Source organism: Diorhabda carinulata, chromosome 9 (genome assembly GCF_026250575.1).
Source record: "Diorhabda carinulata isolate Delta chromosome 9, icDioCari1.1, whole genome shotgun sequence".
NCBI lineage: Eukaryota > Metazoa > Arthropoda > Insecta > Coleoptera > Chrysomelidae > Diorhabda > Diorhabda carinulata.
In genome coordinates this window covers 17,074,044-17,087,838 of record NC_079468.1, presented here as the reverse complement: position 1 = coordinate 17,087,838, position 13,795 = coordinate 17,074,044, and the positions used below count along the sequence as shown (strand labels likewise).

The following is a 13,795-nucleotide window of genomic DNA, read 5'->3' as shown; positions in this document are numbered from 1 at the left end:
TTAGAGAAGAACGTAACAAGCCGAATGGTACGTTACAAGGTTCGCCCTTTGCAATCCACCGTCTTCGCAAAAATCAGACGCAATTTGCTTAAACCGCGTCAATAATGCTTGTGAGATGTTAATTTGAATGCGCTGTCCAATGCGTGGACAAAATCGCAAATGCTTTCTCTTAATATGCCGATAACATCTTTTATTTTTGTAATCTTCATCCGACGATAGTTCAGTATCATTTGGTGAACTTTTTTGTTGCAGTTTTTGACCGCCCGATCTATTGTCGTCAATAATCCATATTTGATTTCAGATGCGAAAATATCACGGTCGTAAATTATGTGCAGAGTCTCCATACACAGTGTTTAATTGCCGTTTCATATAGAACATATGCTCCTTATTACCATACGCTACGTACATCATTCACATGTCGTTGTACGGTCAGTAACATTGTAGCCTTTTCAATTGTTGAAAAGAAAGTTGAAAGAAAAAATATTATGAGTGTATCATCCTATCGTTAGCGAAAGGATTTTAATAGGCGCCTTTCTCACTTCATATTTTAAAATACAGGGAGACGAAATGAAATTTTCAAATTATTTTCGAATGTTGATCAAATCATTTTCGAGATTATCTGAAAGAAAAAGGCTATCAGTTTCATCTGTAACAGACTTTTTCTAATAGTAAATAAAAGCAACACTAAATCATATCTCTATTTTTGTATGGCATTCTATATACAAATTTTGTTTTGAACAATGCATGTTAATAATTCCGTATCAATTTTATATTTATTATCGTTATTATTCGAATTGATACGCAAAAACCATGTGCAGACAACCTACAACAGGGCATAAGCGAGTGACAATCAGTTCTCATGTGAAAATATATGGTACTTGACCATACCAACTTCGTGTGAAAGAACTCATAGAAATATATGGTACTTACTTATTCGTCCTGGCCATACGCTCCATGTGGAATGGCACTAACTCTTCTTTCAAACGTGGAAGCGTATTGCCTTTCAAAAACAAATATTTAATGACAACTCCATACTCAATTTGTCCTATTTGTAAATTTTAGCGAAAATTTCTCAACGTATGCGCAAGTATTGATATCTTCAGTTTGAGATCGGAAACTTTTTAGACAACCCTCGTACTACATTAGTTTCTGTCAACATAATGGTTTCTTTAATGAGTCAGATCAGTTCCTACTACTACGACATGGGAATAAACCACACTGATTATTGTCGAATTCATAATGATAGCTCGGAACAAACCATAACTTCCTGTATAATTTGTTTAGTCTTCCTCCAGTTTCGTTACTATATGTACAGTGTTTAACATGCGAAAAAAATTTATAAGAAGGTTATCGGCTGTGCTCAGAAATGTAAGTTGTATATGTGCGAAAGTGGCTATGTGTTTTTGGTTAGGTTGTTTCTTTTTTTAAAAATTCCGTGATCTGAACTGTGATAAAAAATGTATTTTCCATGAGGTTTTTAATAAAGCAAGTTAGCGCACGAGTTCCAAAACCTACCTATTGAATCTGTGTTTTTTGTAACTTCAATTTAGAGATTCTTACAATTGCGAAGGAGAAGCGATGAACTTTGTAGATATTAATATCTTTGATGCGTTAACAATTATCAGTTAGGTGCATTATTCTAAATCACTTATTGTAATTTGATACTTCATTGCACATTTACGATTATTCGGTCTAGTGTTTCATGTGCTTTGAACAGACTTTTTACAATAAAGTTTTGTATTACTTCTACATCGGGATACTTTTCTACCAACCATTAACTTTTCTTAGTAATAATAACTCAAAAGGTTCTTATTAGTTTTATTTTTCATTTCAATTAGCTCTTGAAGCTTGTGATTGCTTATATTTTGATACAGAGTTGCTGTTAGTGCAAAACTATAAACCAAGAGCCAATTTCATGTACTAAAAATTACAAGCCACTTCTGGTAGCCCTGTGTGCTCCGGGTAGACTATCCTAAAAACGTGTCCGTGCGAATGGAAACCTGCAGGTTGGAGTGAGAGCGCTTTTTGGACATCTGTGGATTTAGACCTAGATTAAAAATGATACACAATGCAACAGATTTTTCTTAATATTATTTAAACATAACTTTTGAAAGATTTTTCTGTACATTTGACGCAGGTCATTAACAAGGATATATTCTAGGTATTCTTTTCTTTTCTGTTAGGAGTAACAATTGGTAGAAAGGCTATTGCTGTTACCTGTATCTGTGAAGTACTTTTATATTTCTTACTTTACATTTCGAAGGTCCTAACACAGGTATATATATATATATATATATATATATATATATATATATATATATATATATATATAAACTAGGGATCCTATAATGGTTTGGGGTGTTGTTTACGATTCAAAAGCTCAGTAGTCGTTTACGAACATTTTTAGAGTGCATTTCAGTTTTACTCCTGCGTCAATCTTGCTATCAGAATAAATATTTTATACTGAAGTGTCGCAAAAAAATTTTTTTTGTTAAATATTAACAATATATACGTGTAAATACAATTTACTACTTAAAAAAGTGTCGTGTCGTGAGGTATATTTCTAGGAGTGTTGATTTGCCTACTTCATTATATAATACTTCAGACTCGTATGGTATAGACTTTTTTTTTATACTCAGTTCTAATAAGCGCTTTCACTATAATTCGCAGCTTTCCATATTACTGTCTTACTTGCACTCGCATGGACACATTTTTCGCTCTGGCAGACCGTTGGTGATGGAATTTCGTTCTGGCATTGTATATTATTATTTGTTTATTTATGTTATCTTTTGTGTTGAAATTTGAATACTGATGGAATGACAAAAATGAATTTTTTTTATAAATATTTATAGCGTTCTGTCGAAAGTGATTTCCTAAAATTTTATGACTGATACTTTAACTAAAATAAATCTCATTTATTACCCTCCTTAAAATTTTAGGGTAGTCTACCCCGGCCACACAGGGCTGACAGAAGTGGCTTTTCATTCTCAGTAGGTATAGAGAATTTACTGTAGAAAATTTGGTGACTTTTTAAATGACCAGATAAAATTAGGCACTAGCTCTTCCCCTACTAACTATACTAACTCCACTACTAACTGTAGTGGAGTATAAATAATATTTCCTTGTTTTTAAGTTAATTCTAATTAAATCAATAATCAATAGAACAAAAATTGCAGTAACATGTTTTTAAGAATCGGCGCGTCAACTCAAATCTTGCCTCACTCCGACTTACAGTTACATCCAATTTTTTCTGCATTTACAGAGAGCTCAATTCTATTGTTGTATATACTTGTATCACTTATAAAATAACAACAAGTTCACTTTGCCTGAACAATTAACTGGATGTCATGGTGATATCACTCCAGATCTGGAAAATTTACCGAATCAAAATTTCAGTGTGTGCTGCTTCTCCTTCAATAATCATGTTACATTCTCAATGAAAGATCTTACCTAATTTTATTTCTCGTCTTTTGAAAATCGATAATTTTCCTTTGAAAAATTGTAACAAGTGGGTCGATTCTTTTTCTTGGACCAATTTAGCTTGGAAATCGATCTGACCAAGATCTTCGCCAATTTCAGAGTTCCTCTTTTGTAGCTTGAGCTCATTTGCTTCGTTGTTTGTTTGTGTGTGAGTAAATCCGCAATATACACAAATTTGATTTGTAGTATTTAAACACCTCAAATCATTATCAAACTAGAAATATTGACTTGGATATATTTTTTTGCATCTGATGTTCTATTTTCATTAAAAAACTTCACTTTAGCCACTATAATTGATTGAAATAAGCATTAAAAATTTACACCTGAAAATATTTGCACTAGTACATACTTTTAAGGGATGATATTAACCATTTTATATTTGAGGTAGGTACATTTCATATGTTTAGAATCATTTTTATTTACCTTATTTAATTTTTCTTTTGATTCAAGAATCGATAAGCGAAGCATACTCAGCTTTTTACTCTTGATATGGCTTGGAAACGATACGTTCTAAAGACCAAATCTGTTGTTGACAAAAGTGTGCAAGCTTGTTTGATAGTTTTGTCAAACAATGTACCTAAATATTTGACGTGATTGATGGACATTTTCAACAGTTTCTGTCAAATAAGACGTCAGTTATCTCCTTCAAACCATGGAGAATACAACTGCGAAGAATACTAGCGGAAACAGTGGTAAAAATAACTTATTTTTCAGTTTTTCTCCGTATATAGCGACATAACTGGTAAAAAGGATCAAATCAAAGGACTAAAAACACCACCGAAGAAAATGTTAAAAAAATTGATATTTTACGATCACCTTTCAGACGTGGAAATTATAAAGTGAGAAAATCGATGCTTTCTGAATATGATACTGATGAAATTGTATGTACCATCCCTATGATCTTCACTAGAACCAATAAGGGAAAGAATGTTGATAAATTTTGAAATATCTAATGGTCTATGCGCAAAAAGTTTGCTTAGTCGTTGGGCTTTGTGCCCGGTGTTTCCCGTAACAAATTTTCAATATTAATGTCCCGAGTGCATGTCTAATTGTCGATAATTTAATTATGAGACAATTTGACATGCACGAGAGGGCATTTTGGCAGACTCTTTCCTGAGAAAAATTTAATTTAAAATAAACTTAATTCTGTGTTTAAAATTTGTTATTCTTTAAATTATACCGTAGTTGACGATCATCATATTGGCATTGAATTGGTATCTACGGTAACTTATTGACAACAGTTTTGTTCGTGAAAAAATATTTCAAAATGAGTTTACGTTTTGGGCAGAATTCCACGCAAGTAATAGACGCCGCAGTGGATAAACTAACTCCACTGAATACGAAAAAGTCGAGAGATTCTGCGTGGCGACAGTTTCAACAATTTTGTGATGAACGAAAATACACTTTGAACAAGGAAACTTCTGTCGCACAACTGGCCGTAATTCTAAAAGATTTCGCTTTCAACATGAGACGTAGTGATGGGGAAGAATATAAAGAAGGTGTTGTCAAAACACTTTGGAATACAGTAGCGAAAATTTTGCAACAAAAATGTTATGAAGAGTTTAACATTATTTTCGATCCTTTTAAAGATGTAACGTTTGAATGCGCCAGAACTGCGAGAGACGCAAAAAGGAAGCAGTTGCAAAAGTGTCCTGAAAAAAGAAAAACAAGTGCATCTAGCTTATCAGGACAAGATATTGATAAAATGTGTGCCATTTGGGACGAGTCGACTCCGGACGGACTTCAACGCAAGTTCTTTCATATTGCTTCATATGAACTGGCGTGGAGAGGAGGAGAAGCATGTAATTGCCTTTTGAGTTACTTTGAAGAAGAATTTGACAACTACGGCAACCCTACAGGACGCATAGCTTATAATCCTATTTTTTCTAAGACAGCGCAAGGAGGGAGTCATAGGTTAACAGAAAAAAGATGGTTAGTCCAAAACACCACCTGACGATGGTGTTTCTATGCTGCTTCCACCACTTCTTATTGTTACTTCGCTACTGTCATTTCGCATTTTTTGTACAATTTCCTCGTGGTGTTCACTATTTACTTGGAGGTAACTCTTTATCGAGGCCTGATTTGAGTGTCCGGTAACCTTCATAATTTGATTTTCTGAAACCCCAACCTTGGCAAGCTGAGTAACTGCCGCAGCACGGTTCGAGTGATTTGTCACTTTTATTCTTTTCGTGTCAATACCTATAGCTTCCGCTGCATCTCTTATCCACTTTGAAATTTCATTTCGTCCTACTGGACAATTTTTAAAAAAACCAAATGATGTTTATTAATCCTAGAAAATTTGGCACTAGTGCAGTATTATCGCTGAAATTTGATCGTTGCTAGGTAAACATAAAATATTACAGCTTTTGGCTAATGTTTTTAAAAGTATAGTTTTCAAGAAATATTAGGAGTATATATTTCAGTGAAAATGTAATATTGCTCGAAAGCAATATATTTGGAAACATTTTATTGAACTATTTGTACCATATGTATACCAATTGACTTTGAAAAAGCCATAGTTCATGTTAAACTGTCTAGTATCTAGTACGGATTTAACAATGAAATGGTAGGTAATTCATAAAGGTTTTTCATTGCAAACCAGTCCTGTTTTATTCTGCGTTATTCAAAACATCTACTCTAATTAGACACATGTTTTATTTGTAAATTATCATTGGATATCTCGAAAATGTTTCCCCAACTATTTGATACCAAAGACGTACGTGATACATGGATGGTTCTTTTAAAAATATTGAAACATATACCGAACACACCATTCACTGCCACCCACAATTACACTGCCTGACGTCGGTCTCTGAAGACAATAACTTCTAAGGATTATGTAGTTGTAGTAGAGGCAATTTACGATTTGAGAGCATAGTGCTAACGACTTCCATTTTCATCATAACAATACTTATCAGGTTTAGAGTCATGCCACTTTTTTTCCGAAAATAAACAATGTGCTAAAAGGAAAAATATTTGACATCATTCTTGACATTGAAATGGAGCAGATGAAAGCCATTCCGAAAGAAGAATGCTACTAGTTACGGATTCAACGTTAGAAATTTCTCTTATAAAGTTGTATATTTGTTCGGAATGAAATCAGTTTGGATTCAGAGTCATCACAACTTTGATAAGTTGTGTTATTCGAAAGCCTGAAGTTGAGCTATTATAGAATCTGTATTATTGGTTCTGCGTGATAAACAAGACAGAATTGCGATACGAGATGGCAATTTATCATCTGCAAATCTATCACCTTCTGCGTCTGAATTTATTTCTTCATTATATGTTATTTTTTCAGTTTCGGCCAGATAAGGGAAAAAGAAACACCTTATTTCATAGCTTTTTATAAATTTCTAACCCCTTATGCAAAAAATTAGATATATCTGTAGATTCAATTACAAATGCGGATGATACGAACAATCCACAAGAAGTTATTATAGAGAAGCTTAGATTTTTCAAAATAAAAAGCCACTATTATGTTTGACCTAATTCATATAATGTAAACTGTTATATGAGTTTGTTAATCATGAACCCATAAACATTTTTGTATAAAAATATTCCAAATAACATGTGAAAATAAAAGACCCACATAAACACTTTCCACAACATTATTAAAGCAACTGTGGTTGAAAAATAAACCACCTCACACTTATTTCAATTTGCTACTCTTGCTTCGTAGCTAGGTAGTATATCGGTAAAGGCCACTATTGTTGATATAGTTTATCTAGAATGACCCTTATTGTGATTGTAACTGCTCAATCAACCACTGCCCTATACAAGGTTGAAGGATATTAATTCAAATGTTATGTAATCTTTTCACGTTGTTTTTTGTTAAAATAATTCACCATACTTTTGATTACACCTCGTATTAGGTTAATATAGTAACCAGCACGAATATTTTATTTGAAAAATATCACTGGAGTCGTGATTAGGATTCTTGAGAAAAACAACATAGACTATAAGTAGACTATAAGTACCAACGAGTATTCGGCAGGGAGAAGACTTAGCTCAACCCAACACAAGCGATGAAAGCATTAAAAGTCATCGGTTGTCTGAAAGATACAGTGTGGAGAAACAAAGCGATGAGCTCACAGAGCAAGACCAGAATCTATAAGACGTGTGTGAGACCTATTCTCACATATGCCTCAGAAACCAGAGCCGAGACATCAACAACAAAAAGAATAATGAGAACCACAACCAGAAAATACTACGAACCTTCAAGGGAATCACCCTCAGGGACCGAATAAGGAGTGATGACATAAGAGAAGAATTGAGCGTTCAGGATGTGGTGAGATGGGTCAGGGTACGAAAAAGATTCTGGAGGGATCACGTAGAAAGAATGCCAGAAGACAGATGGTCAAAGTGGGCTAAAACTCAGAGACCGAACACACGCAGACCAGTAGGCAGACCACAAAAGAGGTGGTACGGGAACTGGAGTTCAGCTTCTCAGGAAGATCCAGGAAGAGGGTCAAACGTACAGGATTAAATAGGACCTGGTCCTATTGGTTAGGTTAGGTTAGGAAGAAGAAGACAACAATGTCAATTTGAACGACTATAGCGGCCAACTGAGAAGCCCAAACAGGCTTAAACTTTTCACTGATTGTTTCAATACATTCATCCATTCATCTTATTTTCGTTAACTACTTCACTGTAGACAATTTTCTGATAGTTACAGAATTTATATAAAATATTCAGTTTTTCCCAATTCTTATTTTATATGAATTATTTTTTGAATAAATAGTCTTTCACGATTTCTTCGTTTGTATGTCATCGTTTGATTTTTCTTTTCAGGTGCCATCCGAAATGGGCAATAAGCCCTCAGTGTCAGAAGGTGAAGAGGAAGAAGAACGATCCACACATACCTTGAAGGGTGTTAAATCTCTTGGTGCAGAATTGGCGAACGGCAGTGGGGTAACTGATGAAGCCGATGAAGAATTTGAACTACCACCGCCCATGAAACCAATTCAGGAACCAATTTTGGTGACATCACCTCCCCCTGGAGTTCCTGGTGTTCCCGAAATCGAAGAGAATCCTTGTAAAAGGGTAAGTTGAGCTTTAACTCGTTTTTTGTAAAACATTGTTTCAGTGGAGCTTCTAAGTGTAGATAATTGAGATTTGATACTTTGAATTCCGTTTATATCTAAAGTTAACCATCCTTTTATACATCGGTGAGAAATAATGTTTCTATTTTCACCCTTTAAATATACGTTCTATAATATTTTTATTATTTTTCATTTGGAGATCTGTGGAATTTCTATGAACCAATTATACCATCTGAAATCCCGTCATAATAGGTCAGAAATTTTTTTAAGTTTACAGTTTTTCGAGGTTATTGAGAAATTTATCTAATTGAGAAGCATTCGCTGATGATTGGGGAGCTTATATAAAGATTCCATCTTTAATTTAATACTGAGAAAAATTGGCATAAGTTGGTGTATTGCGCATGCTTTGGGCCGGTTAAAATAAATTTCTAAAATTTTAACATAAACATCTTCATGGTGGTTCGGAACTATTGAACTCTAATTTATTGAACAATTTCCAAATAGAAGAGAAATCCATAGTCTAAACGGACATATGTCTTAATGAAGACGTTCATTCATATGACAATAGATCTGAAACCGTTGTCGAAATGATTGGGCATAAATAAACATAACATAAATTTCGCAATTTACCGCACCCTCTAGTACCTACTCATAATAGCGCTGATTTTAAAAAATGCTTGCTTGCTTGCTTACGTCACCAGCGCCTATCGAGTTTCGTCCGCCAATTTACAGCAGCATCCACGCCACGTTGTTTTCTTTTACCATCCTGTTGCGTCGCGTCGTATTTTTTGTCAGGATGTCGAAGCCTGTATTGACAAAGGGTCGTTATAAATATTGTATTGTACCAAAATGAATACACACTATTATTACTGCACCAAATAAATTTTTTTAAGTATCCCTATGGGACGAGGTCATTTCGAAGTAAGTAGGTACTTTTCTTATTTAAGTACAACTTTGAAACTTAAAACTTACGATAAAGGGTAGCTTGAAGTATTATTGTAACAATAAGGTGTTACTTGTGATTTTTCTTTTTTTTTTATTGGCGTGGCATCCGTACGGAATATAACCTGAAAATAGGGGCCCTGTCGTTTTTTCAGAACGTTCAGAAAGTATCAAAATTCACGTTTAACTTATAGCAAATTTGACCCTTTGGTTATTTTTTTAAATAAAAAACAAAATCTGATTTTCATGACGAAATCGTTAATATGTGGTTAGGGCATATTTTTTTAAAACTTTTATAAAACTACATTTTTTATGATGGATGACACTTTTTACTAGTTATCCTGCAATAACTAAATTAAATTAATAAACTCTAGGGGTACTACAACTTTTAGAAAATAATAATATTCCCCTGTCTTATTTTCATCAGACACTTTTTTACTCGACACTAAAGTCCAAGAAAATAGAAGTCGAATTTACTCCAAATTAAATGTATTTGTTAAAAATTTGGTATCTCAAAATTAAGAAGTTTATGTCCGCCTAGTATTTTATTTATTGATGATATTGCAAACCGTAAAATAACATTGAAGAATTTGAAAATACCATAGGAGCGGTTTTGGTTGAGAATGTTTATCATTATATTGATATATGTATCTGTGTATTTAATCCAATCGCTCAAAATGTTTATCAACCACAACTGTCGATAACCCATCTTATTGTGCTATCGCAGAGCTGGATCGAGAAGTTTATTAGTAATTTTATTAAGACGACAAATAGATTCGATATATAAAGAACGAAATGAATGAATGTTGCATCATTGTCAGAAAAAATACAGAAATATTCAACAGACGGAAAATATTCATCATTTCCCCGGATAATAAATATGTTTTCAACTTCAGCAGGAGTTTGGTCAAGTTTTCCACAGTGCTGAATCCATTAGCAACGTTCCTACTATAAGGGCTAGACAATTTTCCTCACTTCGTCTGGTTCATAGCGAAGAGCAGTGCCTAAATGACCACTGTTCCAATTTTTAGAAATTTATCGACACGATTTAGGTTTCTATAATCTTTAACCGGCCCTCTTGTTATAACAAAGACAGCTTATATCATTATTTTTTATATTAAAAGGACCAAATATTTACATAAGCTGGCCAATTATCAGCGAATGCTTCATAATCGCTCTTAGGTGCAAGTTTTTATGTTTTTTCACGAACTAGGTGCTAACATATCTCAATGACCTTGAAAAGCTTTAAATCTTAATATAAAATTATTGACCAAATGACCGTTTATGGACAATTTTAGATCTTTTAGAGGATATAATTGGTCTAATGAACTTTCACATATAAAGTGCTAAGTTGGCCGAGTTAATTACCTCACTGTTTCTAATACAAAAAAGACACGATGATCTTTATTGATTTAATTATATCAATTTCTCACGTAAAACATTATGATATAATTCAAACATACAGTGTGTCCAACACTTTTTCTACGAAATGGAAAAAAATCGAACGTGCTCCGATAGCGCTAGTCATTGATACAAAACAAAAAGTTAGGCGAGGAACTACTAGAGAATACCACATTACATGAAATTGCAATTATTTTCAACTGTTCTTAATCATACAACGTCAATCAATTGGACATAGAAAACCAATCAAATATTTTCAAATAGAATATCCTGTACTGAACACACTGTTTACACTTACAATTACACTGTCTGACGCGCGTTTCGAAAACCAAGCTATCGTCTTCAGAGACTGACAGTTCACCTTCCTTAATTCAAAGTAAAGGCAGATATTTTATTCACTAAAACTACTGCAAATTAATATAATTGTGAAAAGTAATATATGAATGCCGTTAATGTTTATAATTATTTCATTAACCATTCTTATCATAGGTTACCTCTCCATGAATTCCCTTTCAAACTCTTCCATTTTCTTATGACCTTATTTCCGCTGCGACACAGTACATTGTTGAAAGAATGCATCCGGAAATTTAATTACGTAATTTGCATTTAACTGAGTGATTCTAGGTGTAACATAACTTTTCATTCTTTTGCTTTGTACGCATTTACTCTGAATACCGCCACAAGGAAACACATTCTTCCAATGTGACGGTATAAACTGAAGTGAGCGCCTCTGGACTCGGCAGACTTTTTATTTTCCATTATCTAATATCACAACTTGATAATTTTATTTCAATAGATGAGAAAACTTGGTTTCATCAGGATAGCGCCACCTCACCTTTCGAAAGAAGTCACTAGAATAATTTTTACGGGAATAGTAGTACCAAGAATTACTTATCTAACCCCCTTGGCTATTTTCTTTTGTGGTTACATACAAGAACGAATGTACTCAGCACGACCCCAAGAAATTTGAACCAGTTGAGACGAAGAACCCATAAAAAATTCAGAATTTCACTTTAGATCCTTTTCCACACATTTACGATTTTGTCTTGAGGATCTACAACAGCGCGAAGTAACACATCTCATTATTTTTCATAAACGTTTTTCCGCTTTTGTTAAAATATATTTCCCACCCATGGCTAGTTTTTTTATTAGCCGAGCTGTAATGTACTGAAATGAGGAAAACGTTTTAGGATATATACATTTCTTCTTTTAAGTGGAGTCCAATAATATAATTTCAAATGGTTTTTCTCCTTTGTCAAAAGTCTGTTTAGGTCAACACTATATTATTTGATCTAATTTATAATTGTCGGTAAAAACCACGAATGATCTAGAAATGAACATCCAGATATAAAGTATGCTGAATAAATCGGAGTTTCCATTAACCCTGTATCTAAAAATGTTTTTCCAAATCTCAATAACTTTGAACAGAAATAGGTTATATTAAGATGTCTCCAGGTGTAAGTAGATTTTTAAATCGATTGTCTATAAAACTACAGGTGTTGAAATTGCTTAATATACGAGTAAAACTGTTAAAACCTTTTAACCTACTTTCGTAATATTGTTAAACCCTATATTATAGAAACGGTAATAAAGAAAACAGCCTAAAATGTAGAACTATACAGAAGATTCTGTTTGTAAAATATAAGTTTGGTTACTGTACATATCAAAATACATGGTGTCGCTATTAGATAACGAGACTGGTGGTATAAAATATTTTATTTTGATATGCATATTTTTTTATAATGACCTTCAATATAGATCCCTCCTCTATCCCCACATCGCTCCATGCGAATCTTCCATTCTTCGAAACAGTGCAGGAAGTCTTTTTCTGTCAGTTCCTTCAGGACTCGCACTGCTTCTTCTTTCATAACGTCAACAGAGTCAAATCTTGTTCTTTTTAATGCAGATTTAACCTCAGGAAAGAAATAGAAGTTGCACAGAGATCTTTGCGATCTTCTTATTATTCAAATGTGAGGATTTAGGCACCAATTTTGCACATACTTTTTGCACACGTTAAAATTTGCCGCTCTCATTCTTTGTCGCTTCCTATAGATTCAGCAATCGCACGAATACTCAGCCGACGGACGTAGAAGGACGACCCGGACGTGAATAGTCTTCAACATCTTCTAGACCATCTTGAAAACGCTTAAATCAATTAAAAAATACGTGGATGCGACAAACACTCATTTCCATACACTTCTTTCAACAAATTATAAGTTTTAGCTGCAGTTTTTCCAAGTTTCAAGTGAAATTTCATAACAATCCGTTGCTCTACATTTACTTCGATTATTTTTACGGCAAAATAAAAAATCCCTTCAATACAAACGAAGGCCAGAGCTACATTAGTTTGTCTAAAGTCATAGGCTTTAGGATAAACAGCTGACACTCGCTAGTTTTAGGCACATGCGTACTTTTTCTGTAGCAGGGCTAATCTCTTTACTTAATAGCCACACCTCGTATAGTGAAAACATGTGGGTTTCAACAACTAATTGTACTAATGCCGTACCCTGTATATTTATTCATAAACACACGTGACAGAAATGAATAAAGTAAACTCAAATATTGAACAAATTTTATAAATAGGATATTCAATATATTTATTAACATAACGTTGACAGTTTGATTAAACAAAGTTTTATCAATCCCAGCATTTGACGCTTACCAATCTGACTTTCATATCCAAATATAATTTTGACGCAATCTCTACTTTGAACTATGACCCAAAAGCTATTTATTGGCTTCAAATACTTCGTTTTTAGCACATTTTAAAAAATATGTTTTTATACTTTTTTTTCTGTGTTAGTTGCTATCAGTGATTATAATAAATTTCATTTGTTTAAAATATTACGACTTTATTAATGATGAAGATACTAAAACTTAATATTTCAATATGAAGTACGTGTAAACGACCTCTTTTTTATTTCAAATCG

General features: G+C 33.5%; 1 protein-coding gene across 8 annotated transcripts in view; it reads left to right on the top strand.

Annotated features, from left to right (window-relative positions):
- The window catches only part of LOC130898193 (kalirin), a 372,700-nt gene that overhangs the window by 304,823 nt on the left and 54,082 nt on the right, over positions 1-13,795 (top strand). For all 8 annotated transcript variants that reach the window (XR_009059842.1, XR_009059843.1, XR_009059844.1 and 5 more), the window contains one exon: positions 8,272-8,523. Coding sequence is in view for 4 of the 8 variants with exons in the window: in XM_057807288.1 (XP_057663271.1) it covers positions 8,272-8,523 (252 nt within the window). In the remaining 4 variants the exon portion in view is untranslated. The remainder of the gene's footprint in view (positions 1-8,271; positions 8,524-13,795) is intronic.